This window comes from Coenobita brevimanus, chromosome 96 (assembly GCF_032717465.1).
Source record: "Coenobita brevimanus isolate Jiangsu-jjx chromosome 96, ASM3271746v2, whole genome shotgun sequence".
NCBI lineage: Eukaryota > Metazoa > Arthropoda > Malacostraca > Decapoda > Coenobitidae > Coenobita > Coenobita brevimanus.
In genome coordinates this window covers 28,670,714-28,698,629 of record NC_137049.1, presented here as the reverse complement: position 1 = coordinate 28,698,629, position 27,916 = coordinate 28,670,714, and the positions used below count along the sequence as shown (strand labels likewise).

Genomic DNA, 27,916 nt, shown 5'->3' with positions numbered 1-27,916 from the left:
TCTGTACCCTGTTTCACTGTCTTCTTGGATAGGTAAAGATCATGATGATGATCACACACACACACACACACACACACACACACACACACACACACACACACAGAAGAGGGGGGGGGGAAGCTATACTGACAGGGAGTTGTAAGTACAGTAGCAATAGATAGGCTTAGGGATGTTTTTGTGGCAGCCACCCTGGATGAACTGCGGGATTGGGCTTTGAGCAGAAGTTACTGGTTTAAGTAATGGGATGTCACACTGGAGGCACTAATATAATAATAAATTTTTTTCTATAATTCTAACCATTTGTTAATGATATACGGTAATTCACCCTTTTCACAGGCGATGCTGGATCCTTGATGACTTTGAAATCGGGCGTCCATTAGGCAAGGGCAAGTTTGGTAATGTTTATCTTGCCAGGGAGAAGAAATCTAAGATGATCTTGGCACTGAAGGTATGAATACTTTGGTTTCGTAGTATACAAGAGTGTAGTTAATTGGATATTTTGAATAAAACCATTAGGCAAATGTTGATCAAGGGAGATCCAGCTTATAAGGCAAGTAATTAATATTTTCTGTATGTTTGGCAGGCTCAAATGTACAGATATATATATACATACATATATGCTATATATATATATATATATATACACACACACACATACATACATACATACAGTATATCCACTCACTTGATGTACAGCTGCTTTGGGTGTCTACCCTTACCTCTCTTCCTTCATTACTCTTCTGTCTTTCTTCCCTTCATTCTTTCCTTGTCCTTCTGCCTACGGGTGACTTTACACTGCCTATTCTGTATTTTTTCCTTTATATTTTCCTATTCTGTCTATGGGTGACACTGAGTGACAAGCCAAATGGTTTCCTGTACACCAGCAAACCATTTACTATGCTGGGTGGTAATCTTATAACCAATTTATGGCACCTGGTGGTTTAGTGGGTAATAAAGGATCTCCAGCTGGATTAATCCCTCCGTGTTCGTATGATGTTTAGCCGAAAAATGGCCACCGGCATCATTTGAATGTGGCCTATAAAAAAAAATGGCGAAAATTTTTGAGAAGTGAGCGTATGTTCTGAACGTCTTCAGACTGACCTACCCTAGACTCCCATACACCCCACACATCAGTACACCACGCACTTCTGTGATGAGTGAATGTCCGAATTCTGTCTATCTCTCCCGGCCCCTACCCCCACCCAGTGCCACCCTCTGTGGCTCCGTAGGCCACTCACCAGCCCCGAGATCAGGTCGGAGCTGTTTCCCCGTGAGGGAGGGGGGGAAAAGTGATGAGGACCAAATTGGGTCTGACCTGGAGGTGGAGAGTAGTGAGGAGAGCGGTGATGAGTGGTATCACTCTCCCACAACCGAGGTGGACAACAACAGCATCTCCTCGGAGAGTGATGAGAAGCCACCACTACCTTGCCGTACAGCTCCACCACCAACGAAGAGGAGACTGACAGTAGTGAAGCAGCTCTTCACCTAGGGAGAGGAGGGGGAGGAAGGGAAGCCTGGAGTGCAGGAGCACTCAGCCTGCATCGCCTCACCAGATCACGCCATCGCATTCACAACCTCACCTCTCCACACAACCTCTCTCTCCACCTCACCATTTCCTGCCACTTCACCACCCCCCACCACCACCTATGCTACTCCTCCACCCACCACTACCTCCAGGGCCACGTCACCACCCACCACTTCTATATCTTATGAAGTAGGATATAGAAGTGTAAGATAGTGGTATTGTGTAAAGTAGATTATGTTTTGTAAGTGACTTTTGTGCAAAGACTGTGTTCCCCAGACAATGACTTATCTCTGTTGACTTTTAACTTGCTAGGGGAGGGCAGAGATGGATAAAAGTTCGCCTGCACTGACTCCTTTCATCTTATGATGCACTTGAGGTGAGTAATTATTTTACCCCTGTGGCGTGGGGGGGGACAATCTGGCTGGACTATGGAGTGGTACTACCACTCTGCGGCCAGGTTGTGTTAGGAAGAATACTGCCACTGTATTCCCTGTGTGTCGTAAAAGGTGACTAAAAGGGGCGGAGTGAGGGGACTAGGGACCCCCTCCTCTGTTTTTTAGTTCCTAAAAAGAGACAGGCCAGAGAAAGGGATGGGGGATTGAGTTATCCCCGTACCCTGAAGATTGGGTCTATGAATGTGCGATTGAGGCTAATAGGGAGGAGATTGGGAGAATGTTTGTGAGAAGAAAGTTGGATGTGTTAGCTTTGAGTGAAATGAAGATGAAAGGGAAGGGTGAGTCAATGTTTGGAAGTGTAAATGGAAGATTGTCAGGTGTTGATAGAGGAAGGGCAAGAGAAGGTGTGGCCTTGTTAGTGAGTCCGGAAGTACAGCAGTGTGTGATTGAATGGAAGGAGGTGTCATCGAGACTGTTGTGGGTGAAAGCGAAATTTGAACGTGAGTTGTGGGTGTTTGTGAGTGCATATGGGCCTGGTAGTGAAAGGGTTGAGGAAGAGAGGGAGTCTTTCTGGAATGATGTTGAGTGTCTGCAGAGTTTTGGAGCGAATGTGAATGTGGTAATGATGGGAGATCTGAATGCTAGAGTGGGAAATGTAGCAGTTGAAGGTGTAGTTGGTATGCATGGTGTGCCTGGAAGAAATGAAAATGGGGAACGAATGATAGGGATGTGCGTTGAGCGAGAGATGGTGATTGGAAATACGCTGTTTGAGAAGAAAGATATTTATAAGTATACATGGGTGAGACAGGAGGGTGGAAGGGTTGTTGATAGAGCTTTGATGGACTATGTGGTTGTGTCCAGGAATGTAATGGGAAGATTGTTGGATGTGAGAGTTCTGATAGGGGAGGGTGGAGGTATGTCTGACCACTACCTGGTGGAGGGAAAGTTAAGAGTAGGTAAGAGATGGGTGAGAGCTAGGAGGGTTAGATGTGGCAGGGAGGTTTTGAAAGTGAGTGAGTTGGATAAAAGAGAGAAAATGATAGAGTATCAGGAGTGGAGTGGGGTGGAGTTGGGAAGAACTTAGAACCTCTCAGCACTTGTTCTTCCCCAAACTCTTTCGCCAGCTTTGAAAACTTCTCTCCCCTCTCAACACGATGATTGAGCTTCAAACATTGACTGTACAACAGCTGCGACAGCTTCTTGACGCCATACTGCTTAGAGCGCATCATCAGGGGGTCGGGAGGGGCCATGGCAGGTAGGAGGCAGGGGGTAGTTGCAAAAAAAAAAGGCAGATAACTCTCGTGCTCCACGGCGACGGTCTGTAGTGTGCGGACTGGCAGGACAAGAATAACAACAACGTGGCGACATTAGTATGCACATATGCTACCAGGGACGCGTGGTGATTGGTTGTTGGGTTGCGATTTTCAGTTTGAATGCCGCGGTTTACCATTCTCCTCGGAAAAGGCCCATTTGGGTGCCTAGATCTGCGATTTTCGTGACTTAACAGTGATTTAACCCCTCTGTGTGGCAATTCGGAATCCGCAGACATGCCCCGGGAGGCAAAAGTTTAGGGAAATTTGACATGTCATATTTTTATGATTTATGTGTTTGGGATGATGGATAATGATGAAATATCAATAAAGATAATAAAATAAATATATTTTACCTGCCCATTACTGAAGGTACAGCCAATGAATGCAGTATGGATAACCCATGAGGATGCCGCAGAAGTTAAACAAACAACATTTTTCCATCTGGTGTTTTCACTTATAGCTTGAATAGAACATTCTTTTCTTATTAGAAAAACTTATTTCTTGCTTCTGTGTACAATTATTTTCAAAACAGAACTTGTTTCCATATTCAAAATATTGTAATTTCAACTTCTGAACTTTACTTATGCTACCAGTAATCAGAACAGAACTTATTTCCTCTCATTCAACAAAACTTTTCTTCTTGTTCTTATAGTTTGAACAAAACATTCTTTTCTTATTAGAAAAACTTATTTCTTGCTTCTGTGTACAATTATTTTCAAAACAGAACTTGTTTCCATATTCAAAAAACTAATTTCAACTTCTGAACTTTACCTGTGCTTCCACTAATCAGAACAGAACTTATTTCCTCTTATTCAACAAAACTCTTCTTCTTGTTATCCATTACTTCTGTTTGGCTAGAACTTAGCAAGTGTGCGGTAGTCACGCCAACACTCAAAACATAGTGCGACACCACATTCTTTACACCATGTGCTCACTCGGTTTGTTCTTCCGCAGCTTTCTAACAGAATGAAGGCAGACATGACATGATCGCTGTCCAGTCTTTCGGCTATATGTTGGAGGCAGCTTTTGTAGATAGTGCCTATTGGCGAATCCCGATGCTATAAGTCTGTCAGCAGCTAGTTCAGAGTGGTGTCCAGGACGTTCTTTGTTCAGTGTGCCATACTTGGTGAGCAGTTGTCTCACCACTTCCAGAACAAAGTGCCTCAGTGACTTCTTCTTTTGGGTTTCTGCCTTGTACATATGGTAGGCATTCAGCATTGACAAATCAACCATATGAAAAAATAACTTCTTGTACCATTTTACGGTACGTCTGATACACTCCACAGTACCTATTTGGGCTCCCGACTTGTCAACAAGTCTCATATTTTTTGTGTAATCAGTTACTACGTCTGGTTTGAGGACTAGTTCTTTTGTTCTCTAGTGCACTTTTCCTGATGGAATCAAGTTGCCATGATGGAAGGTGCTCAGCATACAAACCTTCCGTTTATCTGTCCATCTAACACACGGCAAAGGATCACTTCTGTAGAGCTCACAGGTTCCTCGAGCACTACGTCCTCCAAACTTTGGAAGATGATTCCTGTTCCTGCGGACTGTCCCACAACTACCAGTGTTATGATCTTGAAGGAAACTACACAGGGCTGGGGAAGGATACCAATTATCAGTATACAAAACATGTCCCTTGTTCAGAAATGGTGCCGTCAATTTTTTACCACAGAGCCAAAAAATCCTAGGGGATCTCTTGCAGGTACATCAATATCAGTGCCAGTGTACACTATAATGTCTAACACTATGCCAGTTAAGGCAGTCACAAATAACAAAAATTTTTATTCCAAATCTGTGTCGTTTGGAGGGAATGTATTGCTTGAATATAAGTCTGCCACGGAACAGAATGAGACTTTCATCAATGACAAGTTTCTGATAGGGTGCAAAGGAGGAGCGAATACGCTCCCTTATCTTTTCTATTACTGGACGAACCTTCCAAAGGCGGTCATCAGTACTGAGATGGTTGTTGTCTGTGAAATGAATAAATCTCATGAGTAGCTGGTACCTGTCCCTGGGCATGTACTTGGGAAATATTGGGGTATAAATCAGTGGATCTCGGTTCCAGTAGTCACTATCATTTTGCTTCTTTACTTGTAGCATCAGAAGAGTGAGTGCAAGAAATGTGTACATTTCAGGTACGCTGGTATCATACCAACGTTTCATTTTATTGTGTGGAGAAAAAGGATGTTTGGCCTTCATGAACTGATAGTATCTGTTGTTTCTTGTACCAAATAATCAAAAATTTCACCATCAAAAAACGGGAGAAAATACTCCATTTCAGAACTGTTTTTGTCTACACCAGCAGCCCTTGTCACTCCACTGTGAGTTGCATCAAATCTATAGCAATTTGGTATGAATCTATCACCATTTGCCCATATAAACCCAGATCCACTGGCACTACCAATACCACTAGGCCTACGGGGAGGGTCACACACCCTGGGGTCATCATCATCGTCATCATCATCATCATCATCATCATCTTCATCATCACTTAGGTCTGACTCATCATCACTCGTCACTCACGGGAATAAATCCATCACTGTCACTGTCTGCCATCCCCTCACTGTCACTACCACTCTCCTGGTCATCACTATCGTTCTCCAAACTGGGCGATAACTTACGTTTCACGCCAATACTGCTCACTGATACCCCAGAGGTTGATGGAGTTTGTGTATCACTGGCTGAAAATCCTTCAAAATCGGTGATGTCATGCACTTCCCTCTCTTCACCGAGTCTACTAATCACTTCAGAGTTCTCCAAATTGCTGTCCAGTTCTGCCATCTCATCTGAAGACTGTGCTGTGGGCGAAAAATGAAGACTTCCCTCTAACTCCATGATACACACAATCGTGCTGCCTAAACTCTGCGTGTTGCAGACGTGAAAAAAAAAATCGGCCACATGTACTGTTATTATAGCATATTTTTGAAGGATTTTAGGCATATATTTGTTTGTAGAAAATTATTTTATGATTTATGAGTCATTTTTAGGTAATTATTTGAGCATAAAATGCGGAAAAAAAAAAAAAATCCACCCCAGAACCCGGTACATTTGCACCAGCAGGTTTGTTTACATATGACATCAGAGCCCAGACCACTCTGAGTGCAACATGGAAGGTGGGGGGTATCACACGAAGCCACCCGTTGCCTGAGGCTCTTTTACTCGTAAGCCCCGACCCGGTATCCATCAAAAGAATCCATCTTAAGAGACCCGACCCGGACTTAAAGGGTTAAGGTTGCCGGCAGTCTGACGGCCACCTAGCCGTGATTTACGAATCCGTGATTTATGAACGCGATTTACGAGGATTGAGTGTGAGTGTATATATATACGGTATACAGTAATCCCTCTAATATCCGAACGCCCAATATCCGAACATCCCCACTAACCGGACATAATCGTCCCGGGATCCAGTATTCCCAAAATGGGCCAAAAACCGCAAAAAATTTGAAAAAAATCTGACTTTTTTCCCTCCCGTAATTTGAAATTGCCACGTGGCGCCGAACAGCTGTTACACCATGGTCCCTTCACCCCTTCCTTCCTCCCCCTCCCCCTTCCCCTGTCAGGGTTGCCATTTGGTATTTTTCATTACCAAGTGTGGGCCAATTTGGTAATGAAAAATTCGTTTGGTAATGAATCAGAATAATGCATTACCAAATGGATTTTTCACATGTATGAGGATACACAGGATGGAGATGGTGGATTGTTTGCATATATTATATATAATATAAATATATGCTATATAATAAAGCTTGTTCCATAATATAACAAGGAAAAGTAGGAAAGGGTGATTTATGTAAGCTGTTCATTTTCATAACAAGTAACTAATCTGCTGACAATCTTCTTAAAGGTGATGTTCAAATCTTCCCTGGCACGAGATGGCATTGAACATCAAGTAAGAAGGGAAGCAGAAATACACAGCCACCTAAAGTAAGTAACATAAAAGCCATATATATTATGTAATGATCTTATGGTGTAATAAATTATTTTACAGCCATTCACAAAATTGATGAAAGTATGTACATGGCATATTTGTCACTTTTTTTTTCCCCCAGATTGTAGTGACACTAAAGCATCACTAATACAGGTTGTTATTGATGGGAGACAAGTAGAAAACTTGAGCTACATTTTTGTGAGGCATTTAGACCAGTCTAGATGGTTCAGACAGGTCTTCCAGCTGTTCTCATGAAACCATGTGACAGTTCCAGTCTAAAGCACAGGGGTTCTGCCCTAGAGACAGGACTGCTTTGGTCCTGTTGTGTGCAGTGATGCTTAGTAGCACTGGGCAGCAAAGACAGTTATGAGTGTCTCGTGCTTGTGGGTAAGGGGTAAGCAGCTGGGTTTGCAAAGGTGGACAGAATTACCTTAAGGTAAAGGTGGGGGTGCTCGCCATTCACACACAGTGTTGCGCTTCATTCAGGTGACTACACTGAGTGGCTAGCCAGATGTTTTTATGCAACTTAGGAAACCATTTACTACATTGGGTTGTAAGCATATAATAATAGTATTTAATGGACTTGATACTTTACTGATTTGAGTTCATACATTTGGGTGAGATTTTGAGTTATTTTAAATCTTATAGAGGTGACTGGAGTATATTTTTATGATCATAAAATGTTACCAGGGGTAGCATTCTTCATTCTGTGTGTCAGAATATATTTCAATGTTTTAATATACAGTAATCCCGCGATTATCAGATGTAATAGAACCAAAGGCATGTCTGGATAGTGGATCTCTCTGAATAATGGACTTATTCCCCGGCCCCCCTTTGTACATACCCTAACTTTGAAAACCTTTGTAAAAGGCCACTACAGGTGTTTTACACTATGCTGGTCAAGCAGATCTATGAACCACAGCCAAGCATTTACCATGATCAACCAAACCCATGAGCCACAGACAAGCAATCACCACTGCTGGGCCATACCCTGCAGTGACATGAAAATAAAGCATAAAAAAAAATATCCATGCCAGGCGAAAATGTTCGCTCAGCCATAATTTCCACTTGGACGCAAGCATTTTGTCCGGATAAAGTGGAAGAATGTATGAACAAAGATTTTGAACAGCCTGATCACAACATCTGGATAATGGTTGGTTTGGGTAATGTACATCCGGATAATCGAGGGATTACTGTATATATTGGCTAGGTTTATGTGAAGCTACAGTATGTGGTGAATGTTTTTGGCATATCAGATAGGGCCAGGATTCTGGGGACTTGAATGGTAAATGAATGGAAGTGTGGTTGATTGGATTGGGCAGATTTGGGCTGTCTGGACATTGCTACTACTCACCCTTCCCTAGGGTGGGAAAGGAGGTCCAGATGATGATGATGATACCGTACATATACACATCCAGTCATTACCGGAAGCCTGCAAATTGAAAATGAATTGGTAGTGAATACGTCAAAGCTTTGTTCCTAGTGCTGGCTCATATAGAAGAGTAATAATTGACATTGCAGTGTATTTCCTTTTTCCTTAAATTTATGACTGCTGTAAAATTCCATTAATCAGTAAGTCAAATTATACCATAACTGTTTTAGCATTACAGTACTCTAGTTGCCATTTTTTGATATACAGATTCACTTATGGGAACCCTCCAGTGGAAGATAACTAACAGAACTGTCATGTTACTTTGTCTTAACTGCTTAATGCTGTGACAGTTTTAACTAATCTGATAGTATGGTACAACCCTGTAATGGCATTGGCTTACCTGCAATCGACAAATCTGATCCGTCAGACAAACTTGGGTTTAGCAACAACAGATCCTACTAAGTCTTAAGCAATTTTCATATTCTCCAGAGTTTCTCAGATTAGCAAGTGTTGATCATGAATATACTGTACTGATTTATTTATGATCTTTACAGACACCCAAACATCTTACGAATGTATGGTTATTTCCATTGTGATAAGAGAGTGTACCTGATCTTAGAATATGCCAAGTATGGAGAACTCTACAGGGTGTTGCAGTCCCAGCCTAAGAAGCGCTTCACTGAACATCAGGCTGCTAACTTCATTGCACAGGTGAAACTTATTCAGTAAACTCGTGCATAGTATTTTTCAGTTTCACAGGAGTTTTCCCCCTGTTGAAAATTCTCCCACAAGGAATGGCTGTGATGGTCTTCGGGCTGCTCTGAACGTAATATTCTCATGCTGTCTTGAGCAGTTCACTTCTGTAGAAAATTATTACTTGTCATTTGCGCTACTGACATCTGTGTTTGAAAAATACTGACAGTTAGATAAGGTTCTCATTATGTCCATATTTCCATACTCTGTTAGTGTGGATCTTTTTATTCATTCCAATACACTGCAGTTCATAACTTCTCATTTCTTCACATACAAGCTTTCGTATATCCTGTGTACCTTGTTGGTCATTTACGTACTGATTGCTGCATTCTGGAAATTCATCTCAACTGGCCATGTCTTTGCTCTTTTGCCCTCACCCAGTGTCCATGTTTCACTCACATGCTTAAGAATTATTGAAAGATTAGTGGATCAGATGGAGCCAGGATTCTTGGGGCTTGAATAATGAGTGAATGGAAGCATCGTCCTTGGGATTGGGCAAACTTGGGCTGTCTGGACGTTGCTACTCCTCACCCTGCCGTAAGGTGGGAAAGGAGGTCCGGATGATGATTAATGTTCAGTGCCTTGGTGTCTTGTTCATTTCCATACCAACCAAGAGGTGCTGTATTTAAACCTTTAAGTAAATCATCATCATCATCATCATCATCTGGACCTCCTTTCCCTCCCTAGGGCAGGATGAGGAGTAGCAATGTCAAGACAGCCCAAATTTGCCAAGTCCAGTGGGTTACACTTCCATTCACTCATCATTCAAGCCCCCGAATCCTGGCTCTATTGGATACGCCAAAAAAATTCACCACGTTCTGTAGCTTAACATAAACTTATCCGATAGAGTCAGTCTGGACGCTGTCACATTAAAAGGGGTGCCAAATCCCTGATCATGCACTTCTCACAATATTCATCCAGCCAGCTCAATCTCTTGTCTGTTCCCTAGCCTCACTGACTTCCAAACCTCTCTTCCTCACGCAGTCATCCACCATATCTCTCCACCTTCTCCTTGGCCTACCTTACCTCTTCCTTCCTTCAGATTCGCTCAGATATACCTTTTTTACCACTCTGTTGTCATCCTTTCCCTCCACATTACCATACCATCTCTGTGCACTCTCTTCGATTCTGGTGTCCACAGGCTTCTTCACTCCACATCTTTCACAAATCACATTATTACGTATCCTATCCACTCTGTATTCCACATACATTCCTCAGCATTCCCATCTCCACTGCTCTCACTCTTGACTCCTCATTTTCACGCCACACCATAGTCTTACATCCATATGTTAAAATTGGCATTAACAATTGTTCATGTAAGCCTCATGCAGCTGCAACACTTAAGCCTCTGTTTCTCATCAAGGCCTTCATTGCACCAGCTGCTTTCCTTCTGTGTGTCACTCTACTTTCCACTTCTTGTGCTCATTTTACTCTCATTTCTTTCTCTGTACCCAGGTATTTGAACTCTCTCACCAATTCCAATCCCTCTCCATTCATTGTAACATCGCACTGGGAGTTACCTTCTCTCTCAGTAACCATCATTTTACTGTTTTCTACATTTACTCTCAAGTCACGATGCTCACAGACATCAGCAAATCTCTGCACTAGTCAACCAAGTTCTTGTGCGGTATTTGCAAGTAGTACTGCATCATCAGCGTACAACAAATTTGAGATATTCCATCACCATTCATTACCAATGCCATACTCCTCTCTAATGCTCGCATTTTTACTTCTCTCATCACCCCATCCATATACAGTATATATTGAACAACCATGGGGACATCACACTGATCGTGAACCATTCACTTAGATGCCCATTAACCCTTACATATGCTTTGCTACCATCATAAACACTCTTCATGGCACCTAGCCGCTTACCATCTACATTGTACATGTGCAAAACTTTCCACAGTCCTTCTCTGCCCACTTTGTCATATGCTTTTTCCAGATCCATGAATGCCATAAACACCTTATGGTCCTTCTCACAACCCTCCTCCGCTGTCTGTCTGTCTGCAGATATTTGATCTACACATCCTCTGCCACTCCTAAAGGCACCCTGTTCATCACTTAGTAGGACTTCTAATATCTCTCTTACTTTCTCTTTAATAATTCTTCCATATACCTTCCCTACCACACTCAGTAAACTTATGCCATGTTAATTCTTGTATTTGCTTTGCTCACTTTTATTTTTGTACAGGGGTACAGTCACAGCCATTTTCCACTCTGCTGGCACAGGTTTACTCATCCATGCCTTCTAACGTATCTCCAACAGGCACTTTGTTCTGCGCTCTCCACCACACTTAACCTGTTAACTGCACATGACGGTTTTTTGGAGATGTCCGTGGTGCGCAGACACAGGGGTGAAAATGAAATTTTCCGAAGGCCAAATTTTGTCTTAGGAATTGAGAGAACACATGCCAAAGTATATAGTAACGAAATATTAGCTCAATATTTACCTTGGTAAAGCCATGGATGAACATTGAAGTGTCTGATTCCCTATTGGAATGTATGGGTTTTGTTTTCTTTTTTGGTTTTGAAGGCTCCAACATGCTTGCATGAGTCGGCCTTGGTCACCATGGCATTATATTCGAAATTCACCTGCACAGCCAGGGCTGTATCGAGCAGTCGCACTTGAAACAGCCCAGGCTGCATAGAGCAGTCAATGGGTTAATCATCTCTGCACACACCTTATCAATCCCAACTGCTTTCTCATTTTTCAACCGATCCACAGCGCTCTTCACCTGTGCAAGTGTTACATCTCCTGCCACTGCATTCCTTTTCTGCTCCCCCCCAAAACCAATCATGTTTACTGCCACTCTACCCTCTCTATTTCCATTCATCAGGCTTTCAAAATATTACTACCCTTTAAGTAAAAACGAATACAAAACTTGGCCAGCTGCACTGGGCACGTTTTTCATAACACTTCCGCTTCTGTACTTTCTCTTTCTGCATTTCTGGATCCTACTCCATCACATCTTTTGGCTTGAAGAAGGGTTAGGATAATTGTAATTTCTGAAATAATTTCTATCCATCCATCCACCGTCCAGTCCTACATTGCCCCATGAGGAGCGTAGGAGCCCGGGGCTAGGCAGGTTGGTCTGACATTTAAGATGAGAGTGACCAGCCTCACTCATCCCTGAGTGGCATTATGTGAGCAATAAACTCCAGTCATCCCATAGATATAAACCCTGACTGGCTCAATCCTATTGAAGCGCCATAATTACCCACAAAAGCACCAGGCATCAAAATTTGATTATATGGTTACCACCCAGCGTAGTAAATGGTTTCCTGGTCTACATGAAACCATTTGGCTTGTCACTTAGTGTAGAGTCACCCACAGGCAGAAAGAAGAGGAAAGAATGAAGGAAAGAAAGATGGAGGAGGGAGTGTAAAGTCACCCGTAGGCAGAAGATGAGGAAAGAATGAAGGAAAGAAAAACAGAAGAGGATGGAAGGAAAGAAGGGTGGAGGAGAGGAAAGGGCAGACACCCGAGAGCAGTACTACATCGAGTGAGTGGATGGTGAGCACCCCCACCTACTACACTGTGCTTCTGAATCCTGCCTGCTATATTTATTAGTGGAAAGTAAAGTGATGATGCTGATGTTGTGTGGCACTGTTAGGGTTATAAAGTATTCTTTCAGCTTGTAAATTTGCTCCCGCCTGATCTGTCAGTCCTCCATGAACATTTTAAAACTTTCTTTGCATTATAAATGCTTCCTCTAGTCTCATATACTGCTTCAAATTATTTAGGTGTAGGTTTTTATAGTCTACCACCACCTTTTTTTTTTTTTTTTTTTTTACCGACATCTGTAGTTATATTATTTTACAGCAGCTTCTTTCAGGGCTTTTTGTTTTTCTCAGTATTTTTCCAAATGTCTGTACATACTACATAGTAATTGCACTAGCCCACAGACCCTCCAACTTCCCTTATAACCCTTCTGGAGATTCCACACTCCCCAGCTCCCCAGTTTTCTCTTATTACCACATGCTGTTCTGTACATTCCAATACCTCTGCATTTTGTTTTCTCATAATGTTAATTGAGTTCTCAGAAGAGAAGGCAGTGCTGGAGAGGGACACATTCCCTTGGTGACATTGATATAGCCAGCAACTCCTTGGCCAGGCTCTTCAAACATCCCTTTACGTCTGTCCCGTGAAAGTAGGATAATGGAAGCAGAAGGGTAGCTTCAGCCTGCAGTCCGCCTGGTTCATGTTCAAAAGAGCATAGGACTACAACAAACAGAAGAGAAGGTGGATATACACCATTATGTCATAAAATCAGATTTTGGCATTAAAACATAGGAAAGAACTTTTGTATCCTGCATTTATTTTTGGCACTTATCTGTCTCCACCTCTGAGTGCCCTAGTTTTACTTCCTATGCTCCCATTTAGTTTCTTATTTCTAGTGTAACCCCTTCAGTCTGATGTTTTCTATATTTTCTTGCTACTTACAGATGATATTAGTCAGCATAGCTAGCCCTGGGCTCCTACACTCCTCATGGGGCAACGTAGGATTGGATGATGGATGGATGGATGGAAGTATTTTTTCAAATAGAAGGGGTTGGATATAGTCTTCTTGAACTTACATATCATAGTCGCGGCGTGCAACTCTGAGGTTGTTATTGTGCCCAGGCAACCTACCATTCAAAAGTGCGCCTGATTTTGTGTATAATATGAGACGCATGTGATTCATGTATAATATGTTCATGTATAATAATATTTGTTGATAATATATTCATGCATAAGAATATGATTTTTGTTTAATATGACATGAAATCGGACGCACTCGAATGGTAGGTTGCCAGGGTACAATAATAACAATCTCAGAGTCGTGCACCGCAACTATAGGATGGGATGTTTCTGCTGCATTAGTCTTCCAGTAGCAAGAGTAAAATAAACACTATGTCACTGGATTGAAAGGTAAACCAGAATTATAAAGTGGAAAAGTTTTGAGGTATCAGGCATGGTGGTGAGGAGGTAAAATAGCCAACATAATGCAGAAAGCATGCAGACTGGTTTAGGAGACAGGGAAAGTACTTGAAAGGCTGGAGATAGGCAGTGATAGTTCCTTCATACATAGGGAAGGGTAGCAAGGAAGAGTATAAAAATATTTGAGATTATTTTGTGCAGTATACCAAAGAAGGTTTATTGTGCAGTAGGGTACCTTACATTAAGAGAGGTAAGTTTATAATGATAGGGATGCTGAGATGATTTTTAAAATAAGGATTTTAGCTGAGAAGTGTACTTTATTGTCAGTATAATCTTGTATATATACAGTATAATGAATGAAGGCAAACTGGTAGCTATTTCAAAATCAGCTCATCCTGGTGGTATGAGGTCTTGTTATTGGTATCTTTTCCCCATGCTCTTTAATCGGCTGTCAGTTAATATAATTTTGTTTCTCTCTGAACACAGCTGATCAGTGCTCTACAGTACCTGCACTCCAAGAAGGTGATTCACAGAGACATCAAGCCAGAAAATATCTTGGTAGCATTCAGTGGCCTCCTCAAAATAGCAGACTTTGGTTGGTCTGTTCATTCACCTAATCAGAGGTTTGTTTCTTTGATTACCATGCTAGTATGGTTGATGTTTTATTACATGCCAAGTCAGCAGTTAATATTATTACAGAAGTATAATTCAGTGTACAGAAATGTTTCATCATTCATGTAATGTTTCATTCACAAATTTAACAGTCGTTAAAGTATAACATTTTTGGCTATGAATGCAATTGTGGATATTTGTGTGTGTATATATATTTATACAGTATATATATAAAACTCTCATCTTAAATGTCGGGACCAACTGCCCAGCCCCGGGCTCCTACGCTCCTCATGGGGCAATGTAGGATTGTATGATGGATGGATGATATATATAATATATATCCATCCATCCATCATCCAATCCTACATTGCCCCATGAGGAGTATATGCATCCATCCATCATCCAATCCTACATTGCCCCATGAGGAGTGTAGGAGCCCGGGCTAGGCAGTTGGTCCCGACATTTAAGGTGAGAGTGACCAGCCTCACTTATCCCTGAGAGGTATTACATGAGCAATCAACCCCAACCATCCCTTGGATATAAACCTTTACAAGCTTAATCCGATTGGAGCGCAATAATTACTCACTAAACCACCAGGCGCCAAAGTTGGTTATATGGTTACCACCCAGTGTAGTAAATGGTTTCCTAGTGTACAGGAAACCATTTGGCTTGTCACTCAGTATAGAGTCATCCACAGGCAGAAGGAAGAGGAAAGAATGAAGGAAAGAAAGACAGAAGAGGGAGTGTAAAGTTACCCATAGGCAGAAGGATGAGGAAAAAATGAAGGAAAGAAAGAAGAGGATGGAAGAAAAGGGGAATGGAGGAGAGGAAAGGGCAGACACCATAATAATAATAATAATAATAATTAATAGGGGTATTGGCCACCCTATGCGGGATTAGGGCGTCGGGCTATAGATAGATAGATAAAATAGGGGCTTGTTGACATCACCAGGTCGTACATAATAAGTGTATATATGAAGACAGTTTTTTAGGAACATGTATTGGAACAGATGATAAATTACTACTTCAGGGTATATTACTGTACTTCATTATATATACCGTACTGTTCGTGGTAATGTTGACTGTTTATTTCATGAGTTTGACATAGTTATCATTATGACTTTTTAAGTCTTTGGACCAAAGCATTTCAGATTTCAGAGTTTATACTGGACTACATTTGCAGTTCTTGTGGCCTTCCATGTACCATTTCAGATATTCAAATGAACTTGAAACCCTAATGTGTTTTAGAGAAAGATTGCCATAAGTTTAATAGCCTCAGTTATTGCAGTCTTCTGTACTGTAGATTACTGCATATATAAGACTAATGCCTTGCTTCTTTTTCAGAAGTCTCTGTACTGGGATCAACTATAGTGCAGCTGATGAAGGCAAAAGCATTTACCAAAACTAGCAAATTATTTTCCAGCATTCACAGAGATCTGCTGAGTGCAAACTGACAGCTGCTTACTCTTTTACCACCATAGATAAAACGATACAGTATTAATTCTAAAATTCTTAGTTTACGGTCCAGATGCATAAAGAGGAACCCTTTCTCTATCCTAGACGCACAACCCTGTGTGGAACATTGGATTACCTGCCCCCTGAGATGGTGGAAGGGCGTCGTTATGATGAAAAAGTGGACATTTGGGCATTAGGGGTCCTCTGCTATGAATTTGTGTGTGGCAAGCCATCCTTTGAGGCAATTTCAAAGACAGAGACAGTCAGGAGGATCGCCTATGTTGACATTCGCTTCCCGTCATTTCTTTCTGATGATGTCCAGAATCTAATTTGTAAGGTGAGTATGAAGATGTGAGGTTTGGTAAGGGTGAGGAGTCATGGATACTGTTTGAATACTTTATTTGTCTGCAGCTTCATGTGAGTGTTATTGTACAGCATCCAAACTCTAGCACTTCACATTGCAGCCAGTCTGGAGCATTGAGTTTTAGGTGATATAGTGGCAGCTGTTGGAAAATACCTCTTAGGTATCATGCAGCCTTCTGCAGAAACCATAGCCATGATAACTGAGCAGTAAAAAAAAATAATAATAATAATTAAAAAAAAAAAAATCATCATCCAGACCTCTTTTCCCCACCTTAAGGCAGGGTCAGGAGTAGCACATCCAGACAGCCTAAGTTGGCCCGGTCCAATGGGCCACGCTTCCATTCACTCCTCATTCAAACTCTCGGAATCTTGGCTTTATCTGATGCACCAAAAACATTCACCATGTTCTGTAGCTTCACATAAACATCTCCAATAGAGTCAATCTGGATGCTGTCACATTAAAAAAGGGTGCTAAATCCCTGATCATGCGCTTCTTCTCTCAAGATTCATCCACCCAGCTCGATATCTTGTCAGTCCTCTAGTCTCACTGACTTCCATACCTGTCTTCCTCACACACTCATCCACAATATCCTTTCACCTTCTCCTTGGCCAACCTCACCTTCCTTCTCCACATTCGCTCAGACGTACCTTTTTCACCACTCTTGTTATCCATTTCCTACACATGACCATACCATCTCAGTACACCCTTTGAATTCCAGTGTCCACAGACTTCCTTACTCCACATCTTTCATGAATCACATTACAGTAGAAGTCCTGTCTTTCGGCACCCTTTGGGACCAAACAGATGCCGAAACATTGATTTTCCTGAAACATTGGCTGCTTTTCTAGTGTGTGATTTCTGTAAACTATAAGCAATGAATAATGAATACACAGTGTGTTTTTTGTGCATTTATTTATAGAAAACACAAACTAACTCTAACCAAAGGGTATTTATGCACATGAAGTGTATGTATGGATGATCTGGTTTGGGACTGCAAGTGTGAGCTTGATTATGGGCCTGCAAACAAAGAATGAATGCATATTAGCGTGTATTTTTTTGTCACCCATATGCAATACTGTATTCAGTAAGCAACATATGGTATATTTATGCATATGAAATGTATGTACGGATGATCTGGGTTGGGACTGCAAGTGTGAGCTTGATTCTGCGCCTGCAAATGAAGAGTGAAAGCATTCTAGTGTGTATTCCCCCCCCCCCCCCCCCCAACCATAAGCAGTACTGTAAATATACAGTAAGGAACATATGGTGTATTTATGTATATGAAGTGTATGGATGGATGATCTGGGTTGTGACTGTAAGTGTGAGCTTGATTCTGGACCTGCAAATGGAGAATGAATGCATTCTAGCATTTATATATACCTGTATATATGTACAGTATAAATATATATACAGTAAAAGTCCAATATTTCGGCATCCAATTCCCCGGCAAATCTGACATTTCGGCAGTTTTGAGAAATAGTCCCATTTACGAAAATCTCCGATCGTTCGGCAGATTCTCCGATTTTTTTCGTCAGTCTTGAAATTCTCCATAAGGCTCGCCAGCTAGCTACCCGCCTTTACCCGCCTTAGTGAGTGAGATAGTGAAAGTGATGGAACGAGTCTACCACTGCCATGAAGCTCAGAGGCTAGCTCTTTCTCCTATAGCATAAAGAGAGGACAAACATGTAGTGAGTCTAGCATGGGAAAGAGAATCTGTTTCGCCATTCTTCCGAGTTGTTGCCGTGCTGCTGCCGACTTCTCTTGATTCTTCTGTGTGCTTTGTGAACTTCGTACCGAAATACCTCTGAAATTACTATTCGAGTGTGCTGGGGACTTCTTCCAGCAGTAGCAGACTCCAATCAACCCCTTCTATTGTACATATTTAAATAAGGAACCTAGTATAAGGTTAGGTAAGTGCATGTGAACTTGTAGGCCTACTGTACCATTACATTTATATACAGTATGTTCACTAATTTCTTTATTTTTCATATTCATGTACAGTATAGTACTGTATTCATTACAGTATTGTACTGATCAAACAGTATACAGTACTCTCTCCAAACACATTTGTAATGATATGAGTAATGATGATAGTGTTCACCGAAACATATAAGGTACTGAGTGGGTAGGGTTTTCGATAATTCGGCAATTTTGATATTTCGGCACTTGCCTGGTCCCATAGATGCCGAAAAATCGGACTTCTACTGTATATATATATATGTATATACAGTATATATATTATATGCAATACTGTAAATATTCAAGGAACAGATGGTGTATTTATGCATATGTATGGATGATCTGGATTGGGACTGCAAATGTGAGCTTGAATCTGGACCTACAAACGAAGAATGAATGCATTGTAGTGTGTACTTTTTTTTGTCAACCATACGCATTACTGTAAATATTCAGTAAGCAACAAATGGTGTTTTTTTATGATAGAAAAAAAAAAACTTACCTAACCTTGTATTTGCCAATAATGAACAGTTTTAACTTGTGTGTACCTGAAGCATTTGCACACATCAACATTTAGGCGTTCCTTGTTACGTTTGAAGCCCTTTGCAGCCTTTTCACCAACCCCAGCCAAAGTTCTCTCAGGCATACTCTTGCAAAATAGGCCAGTCTTGTCTGCATTTTAAATTTGGCACAGCAGTAATCCACGCTGTCCGATTAGCTCAGAAAATTTTTGGCTGTAGCATTTGGCAGCATCGGCATCAGCAGATTGGGTTACGCCGCTAACATCCAGCCGCCTGATGCCATGCCATTGCTTAAAATTCCTAAGCCACCCATCTTAGAAGGCACATGGTTCAGTTATTTTCATTTTCTCATAAAACATCTTGGCCTTCTCTGTTATCACTGGGCCTGACACAGGTTTCCCTTCAGAGCATTGCACCACAAACCACTTGTATAATACTTCGTCAGGCTCAGTCAACTTAGGGTTTTTCATGACTTTTCATTCGATCGATGAGCCACTCAAACCTTTTAACACAAACTTGTAGAGGTCACACTTTTGTTTCTTTATATCGTAAATCGTGGAAGAGCTTACGTTGAACTCTTTAATTTCTTTCTTGCAACACCAGCTTCCAATTTTTTCAATAATTCTAGCTTTGGTGAAATAGGAAACAACATATACGTGCATTTCTTCATCACAGAAGAAAGCTGTCCTTTTTGTTGAAGCCATTTTCCAACACTAAGCACCCGAAAAACAGAGTAAAGCCAAGACAAACTTCACCATGAGTTCACCATAAAATTGAAAGTGACCGCTCACAGGAAGAGGTCATGGCCAAAGACACGATAGACTCGTACACACCACTCATACCTTCTCACCCAAGAGTACTGGTAGCTAGTCAGTAAGCTTATGGGAGGAGTAAAGTCTGACATCACATAGACGTGTACACACCACTTACACCATCTCACCCAAGAGCACTTGTAGCTAGCCAGTGAGTCTTATGGGAGGAGTAAAGTCTGTGACATCACTACGCAAGATGCTGACAAACACAGCGCCATTTTCTAAACTGCCATGTACCAATACGTGTTGGAAAATGTGCCAAAAAGCCAGAAAACTCTCGGAATGGGACTATTTCTTAAAACTTCCGTAAATTTGGCTTTCCGAGACATTGGTTGCCGAAAGACAGGACTTTTACTGTATTTCGTATTCTATCCACTCTCTGTACTCCACATACATTCCTTAGCAGTCCCATCTCCACTGCTGTTACACTTGACTTTTCATTTTCAAGCCACACAAGTCTCATGTCCATATGTTAAAGTTGGCACTAACCCTCCTTCGTGTAAGCCTCGTTCAGCTGCAACACTCAAGCCTCTGTTTCTTATCAGTGCCTTCGTAGCACCAGCTACTTTCCCTCCTTATGTCTTTCTACTTTCCACTTGTTTTGCACATTTTCCTCTCTTTTCTGTCACTGTACGCAGGTATTTGAACTCACTCACGAATTCCAGTCTCTCTCATTTCATGGTAACATCACACTGGGATTCACCTTCTCTCCCAATAACCATCACTTTACTCTTTTCTACATTACTCTCAAGGCGTGACACTCACAGACATTAGCAAAACTCTGCACTAGTCTACCAAGTTCTTGTGAAGTATTTGCAGGTAGTACTGCATCATCAGTATGCAGCAAACAAATTTGAGATAGTCCATTCATCACCATTCATTACCAATGTCACTTCTCTCTCCATTACTTGTGTTTTTACTTGTCTCATCACCCAATCCATAAATATATTGAACAACCATGGGGACATCATACAACCTTGTCGCACTCCCACACTGATCGTGAACCATTCACTTGGATGCCATTTACCCTTACACATGCTTCACTGCCATTATAAAAACTCTTGACGGCACCTACCAGCTTACCATCTACACCATACATGTGGAAAACCTTCCACAATTCTTCTCTGTCTAGTTTGTCGTATGCTTTATCCAGATCCATGAATGCCAGAAACACCTTATGGACCTTCTCACAAGCCATCTTTACTGTCTTATCCCAAATATTTGATCCACACATTCTCTACCACTCCTAAAGCCACCCTGTTTATCTTTCAATAGGACTTCTGATATCCCTCATACTTTCTCCATAATAATTCTTCCATATACATTCCCTGCCACCCTTAATAAACTTATGCCATGATAATTCTTGCACTTACATCCCTCACCTTCATTTTTGTATAGGGGTACAATCACTGCCTTTTTCCACTCTGTTGGTGCAGTTTCACTCATTATTGCCTTTTTATGTATTTTCAACAAGCACATCGTTCTGCTGTCCATTAGCCTTAATGATCTCTGCGTACACCAAATCAACCCCAGCTGCTTTCCCATTTTTCAGCTGTTTCATAGCATCATTCTTCACCTGTGCAAGTGTGTTTCCTGGCACTGCATTCCTTCTCTGCACACCCCCAAAACCATTTATGTTTACAACCACTCTGCTCTCTATTCCTATTCATCAGGCTTTCAAAATATTCTTTCCATGTGGTCCTTACTTCATCCCCATTGGTTAATAATCGACCACTTACATCCGTCACACTTTCACAATTCTTTCTGCTGTCACTTCTACATTTCTGCACGTCTTTTCAGAATAACTTGCTATTTTCAGAGTTATTTACATTCATTTTTCTTCCTTGATCATCATTTACTGCCTTCTTTTTCCTCTTCACTAGTCTCTTTTTCGTGTTTCTTGCTCTTAGTATATTCAGTTCTTATTTCAATTGAACTCCTGTCCTGTAACCACTCTAGCCACTTCTTCCTTTTTTCCTCCACTGCTTTCTTAACCTCTCCATCCCACCATGCTCTACCCTTCTTCTTTGTTGTTACTCTTGTCACACCACACACCGCTTTAGCATTCCTAACCAAACAGTCCCTATATGCATTCCATAGGCTGTCCAGATCCATTTCATTAAAAATAAATAAATAAATAAAAATAAAATGCCATGACTTTGCAATGAGAGATCTTCAACATGGCATCACTTCAGATTGTATTTTTCCTTATGACCAGTTTTTGATTAGTACAGCAACGTCAGTAATTCCTGGACATGGATGTCAGTGACTCATCTTCAGATGTGACACTTGAGGTCTTAGATCACCTTCATGCACATCTGGTTTGTCTTAATTCACTTCTGTGGATGAGGATGTGGACAGCAGGGAAAACTTCTAATTTTCTTACTAAATCATGCTTATCAAAACAAAGATAAGGTCACTACATTAGTAATAATGGCTGTCATCACAGTACGTTAAATACCTCTTTGATGTCTCTCATGTTTGGTTTACCTCTGTATAGTAGGTAAACAGGGATATCATAGGTGAGCACTGTGTGATGAATGAAGAAGGAAAGATAGTGGTGGACAGTGAAAATATTAAAGATGCTTGGAAAGTACGTTATAACTGGCTGCTGAATGAGGAGTTGACTGGAATAGGGAAGGTTTGGAGTCAGCGGATCCAGTGTTTGGCCCTTGGCCTTTGATTGATGTTGTTACGGTAAGTAGGGCAATAGGCAGGGTGTAGTTGAAGAAGGTGGTGGGTGTGTCTGAGTTGATGGCTGAAGTGTTGAAGGCCTTGATAGATATAGGAGTGGGTTTAGTTACTGACTTGATAAATAAGATTGTGAATGTGATTGTAAATGTGTATGAGGAAGAGTGAAATTATAGAGGCAAAAAAGGTGAAATTACGGAGGCATAAAACATTTGGACCAGATAATGAAGGTAATGGAGAATGTCCTAGAAGGTATGACTAGGGAGAGTACACATTGGTGAGATGGAGTTTGGGTATATACCAGTTAATGGGACCACTGTTGTCCTCTTCATTGTCTGACAGCTTCAGGAAAAATATACACAAAAGAAATGGGCACTGTACATTGTTTTTGTTGATTTGGAGATTGCCTTATGACAGTTCCCAGGGAGATGGTGAAGTAGGCAATGAGTATGCTTGGGATCAGGGAGTGGCTGGTTAGAGTGGTCATGGCTATGTATGTGGGTGCTTGTACCAAGGTGAGAGTGGGTGGAAATAGGAGTGATGAGTTTTCCGTGAATGTTGGCATGCAGCCTTGAGCCTTTTATTGTTTGCTGTGGTGCATGAAGCTCCCTCACATGACTTCAGAAATGGACTTCCATGGAAGATGTATACTAATGACTTTGTGTTGTTTGCAGAGAATAAAAGGGAGACAGAGGAAAGATTTAGGAAATGGAGAGATGGAATAGGGTACAAGGGTTTGGTGGTAAACGTGGATAAAACATGAGATGATATCTAGGGCTGGTAGCTGTAATGCAGAGGGAGTGTGGCCATGTGCAGTTTGCCACAAGAGTGTGGCAAGTAACTTCATCTTCTGCAGTGTTTGTGATAAGTGGGTGCATAAGAGATGTAGTGATATTAAAGGTAGGCTACAAAATAATGCTGATTTCATGTGTGCAGTGTGTTGGGGAGAGCTTGTAGAGATTGAGAGGCATGAGAAGATTGGTCTTATTGGAGTCTGAAGTGTGTAGAGGAGTTTTGTTATTTGGGGAACATGTTTTGTGTTGGAGGTGGGGCTGAAGCTATCTCTTTTGCTAGGATAAGAAGTGGCTGGAAGAAGTTCAGGAAGCTGTTACCTCACTTAACAATGTGAGGGCTCGCCCTCCATGCTAAGGGATCATTGTATGTGGCATGTTTGAAATTTAATGCTGTATGATAATGAGACCTGGGCAATACAAGAAGAGGTTATATGTAAGCTCCAATGTACAGAAATGACTGATTAGATGCATGTGTAGGGTGTCCTTGAGTGTGAGGCCTTGGGAGGCTTGTTTTACAATTGAAGAGTTGAAGGATGAGACTGGAGTAGATTGGTGCTGTGATAAGGAGGGGCCGATTGAGATAGTTTGGGCATGTTGAGAGGATGCAGGATGAAAGTTGGATACGGAAATTGAGAAGTGTGAATGTTGGAATTAGGGTTGTGAGAGGCAAACTGAAAAAAAAACCTGGGACGGAGACAGAGTGTGTGACCTCAGGGATAAAGGACTGAATTGGGAGGCTGCCAGAGATTGAGCAGTGTGGAGAGCCACCATTAGGTGACAAAGGCTGACACATGCAAGCATGTTGGAAGCTTTATGAATAATAAGAAGTCATGGGATTGTGATGGCAAGACACAGTAGTTGGTGGTTGGAATTTGAAGCACCATATTCATAATTTCAGCCGTGTAGTACTTTGGTTTGTGTAATGTAAGAATTTGTCATTACTTATGCTTATGTATCCCAACTACAGTGGACTCTCCTAAATCGCGGCTTTATGAGACTGAGCACACACCACGATTTGAGAATTCCATCATCATCATCCAGACCTCCTTTCCCACCCTAGGGCAGGGTGAGGAGTAGCAGCATCCAGACAGCCCAAGTTTCCCCAGTCCAATGGGCCATGCTTCCATTCACTCATCATTCATGCCCCTGGAATTGTGGCTTTGTCAGATATGCCAGAAAAACTTTCACCACATTCTCTAGCTTCACATAAATGTATCTGATAGATCCACAAGTTAGAAATAACTAATCTTATGGGGAAAAGTTGTCCTCCTTACCCCCAAACCTACATCAAACTGGTTACCAGCAAACATTAACATCCTGGAAAAGAAATTAGTAAAGCATATTTAATGGGAATGAACAATATTGTAAGATTCTTACCTGACCCAGAATGACAACATTGCTCAAATTGACGAGAGAGGGGTTCCAAGGCCTGAAGCGGACAACGGCCTCTCTGCACGAGGTGTGTGCGCTGCTGCCTCTGTGCTGCTTCCTCCTTATCAGCCACCCTCAGGAACCTCTCAAAATCTAGTGTGAAGACAACGGAAGCGGTGTTGTTTTGTTGCCCTCAGCTGCCTCCATGTCGTCATAAGAATTGTCTTTTCACCGGGATTACTGTATTTCTTTACCAGATGGGTGTGGCCTATCCATATTTTCCATTGAACTGAGTCTTTCACAGGTTACTTATTATTTTTCTTGGATTACCACAGCTACTGGATATTTTTATAAACTTACCTCTAAAAACTGTTAGTGGGAATTTAGAATGCGTGATACACTAACACGTCCAGTCGGAGTGCTGGTTGGTGAGCAACGCAGCCAGTTGGAGAGATCATTGATAAAAACTGCCACGGGCAACCTGCCCGCTTCCCTAAATACCCCAAAATAGGTATATTTTGTTTTCTTTCACGCACTTCCTGCAGTTACAATTCAACAGTTAACTATCTGTGTTCCATATGTACCAAAATTACTTGAGATTCGAGTTTGTTATAATAAAGGTATAGGTGGAATTGCCGTGCCTGTTTGGTAAAGAATTGCCTCGTGGAACCTGTAATGGTGGGCAACTTTGGCTTTCTTCTTAGTGAAATCAGTCCTCCTTATTACATCTAACTTTTGGGTGCAAGTTAATGTTGGCATCTTCTTCCCTCTCCTTGAAGTTGTAGGTTTAGGACAGAGATAGTCGGCCATGATAACACTGGGTTGGTGAAGAAAGTCTGGGGGAGGTGGGGGGGATCCTTATAACAAACCTCACTGGAACCAGACACCAAAAATAGGGGGGAGACAGTGCACCGAGCCGGGCGCCGGGCCATCAAGCGTACCCGTCCTTCATGCTTGCTGTGGAAGGGAAGTGCCCTGTGATTGGCCCATAAGTGCCATGCTTGAATGTGATTGGTTTAGTAATTGCTGTGCTTGACTGTAATTGGTTTACACTTGGCTTGAGGTTATGGTGGTGTGTATTACATGAGGTATCAGAACAGCGTCACTTTTGAGGCTGCATTAGCGGATTTCGTGTGATTTCCGTGTTACAGATATTGCAAAGTATTGTATGATGTTGCTACATACTGTGAATCTGTTGTTTAGGATCACGTGATTTAGGAGATTCCACTGTAGTTACTGTATGCCAATTATAATTTGAAAATATAGTATGGTACTGAAAATATATATACCTGTATAAAATATTCTTGTCAGCTTTCTCAAACCAGATTTAAATGATAGGTAAAGAATTTATTTTTCATCCAGACACATCTTTTCTCAACCCAAGGTGCTGCGCTATGACCCCCGTGAAAGACTGAGTCTGGAGGCCATCTTGGAACATCCCTGGATCAAGAAGCACTATGACCCCAGTGCTTCACCTCCACACCCTTGTGCTGAGCAGTAACATGCCAAAGATGCTTCCTGTGCTCTATGTTTCTTTCATTGTAAGATTTGTTAAATAATGGGATTTACAGTTGCATCAAACATTTTTGGGGTGTTGACAATTGCACCAAACCTTTTGTTTTTTAATACAAATCTCAGATTTTAAAATTCATTAAGTTAGGTTTCTCTTAGCTAATTGGAAGTAGAAACCGAACTCAGCATTATGTTTTCATAGTCTGTTGTACTTTGAATCACTCATCAGTCTCACATGGAGTTGTACCAACCCTGAGCCTTTGTTTGGTCATTTTTTTATTTATTTATTTTATTTTTTGTAAGTTAGCTATGTTTATTTTCTTATTTCCATTCTCAGTATCCTCTCTGTCTTACTCTTACATAGGCTAGAGATGTAGTAGGGTTGTTTATGTATTGGTTTGAACTTGGCCATATATATATATATATATATATGGACCTCCTTTCCCACCTTAGGGCAGAGGGAGGAGTAGCAATGTCCAGACAGCCCAAATATAGATATGCCATATATATTTGTACTGTATATTATGTACTTTATATCTAAAATTGATTTATTAAATTGTTCAAGCCAAATGGTTTCCTGTACGCCAGGAACCCATTTACTACGCTGGGTGGCAACCATATAACCAGATTATGGTGCCTGGTGGTTTAGTGGCTAATTAAGGCACTCCAATTGGATCAAGCCAGTGCAGGTTTATATCCAAGGGTGTTTGGGGTTTATTGCTTATGTACTGCCACCCAGGGATAAGTGAGGCTGGTTACTCTCATCCTAAATGTCAGGACCAACTTGCCTAGCCCCGAGTCCTACGCTCCTCATGGGGCAACACAGGATTAGATGATGTATGTATGTATGTATGTTTAGTAGAATGTTATCAAGTGAGATAGGCTACCTTATAATTGATTGTTTATGTATGTAGTCCAGTTGTTTGTAATATTTTCTATCCCTGCTGATGGCCACTGTTCTGTAGTATGCCAATTCTTTACCCATTGATTGCAGTGTTTGAACTTCATGATTTTATTTAGGCAGCACTTAGGTGATTTTATTCAGAGACTGTGACTGTAAGAGGCTTAAAACCTTCCTTGATTAACTTTTTCACATCCACGCATTCATTTACATACAGTATTTCATACAGATTAACACCACTGTTTTATTTAACTGAAAGGTAATGTCACAGTCAGAGGGTTAATTTGATTACAAGGGTTTTCTTGCATATTGGTCTGCTTATGTTGGTAATTAGGAGATAAGGAAGATGCATTGATTAGCTTATTATTTAGATTAATATTTAATGCTGGGAATGAGTGTTTTGCAAGATTTACCAACTGCTGAATAAGATTTGTTTTACATGTAAATTTTAGTGCCACCACCTATTAGACAATATTTTTCCTTCCCTTATGAGTGAGACATACTGTATATAAAATAAATCCCCTACTACCTCTGACAAAGCGAAGGAGTCAGAGGCTAGTTTATCATAGTCCAAAACACGGTATAGGGCAGACCAACGTGTACACTTCATGTTTTAACATGATCTGAAAAACTTCATTTACCTCAGAATTTCCTGCATGTAATAACTTTCTCTCACATCATGATAGTACTGTAATTTGATTACAGTACAGT

The 27,916-nt window shown here is 41.3% G+C and overlaps 1 protein-coding gene across 1 annotated transcript; it reads left to right on the top strand.

Annotated features, from left to right (window-relative positions):
• Positions 1 to 339: 339 nt before the first annotated feature.
• On the top strand, positions 340 to 26,293 carry LOC145413522 (aurora kinase B-like). Its single transcript, XM_080283217.1, has 6 exons — positions 340 to 448; positions 7,081 to 7,160; positions 9,091 to 9,247; positions 14,703 to 14,839; positions 16,389 to 16,620; positions 26,177 to 26,293. The coding sequence occupies exons 1-6, from the start codon at positions 431 to 433 to the stop codon at positions 26,291 to 26,293; spliced, it is 741 nt and encodes a 246-aa protein (XP_080139343.1). The 5' UTR covers positions 340 to 430.
• Positions 26,294 to 27,916: the final 1,623 nt, after the last annotated feature.

Bases quoted from the DNA above. Each gene is read 5' to 3' on its own strand.
- LOC145413522 (XM_080283217.1), top strand. The intron at 7,161-9,090 runs GTAAGTAACATA...TGATCTTTACAG, and splicing joins GAAATACACAGCCACCTAAA to ACACCCAAACATCTTACGAA. The intron at 14,840-16,388 runs GTTTGTTTCTTT...TCTCTATCCTAG, and splicing joins GTTCATTCACCTAATCAGAG to ACGCACAACCCTGTGTGGAA.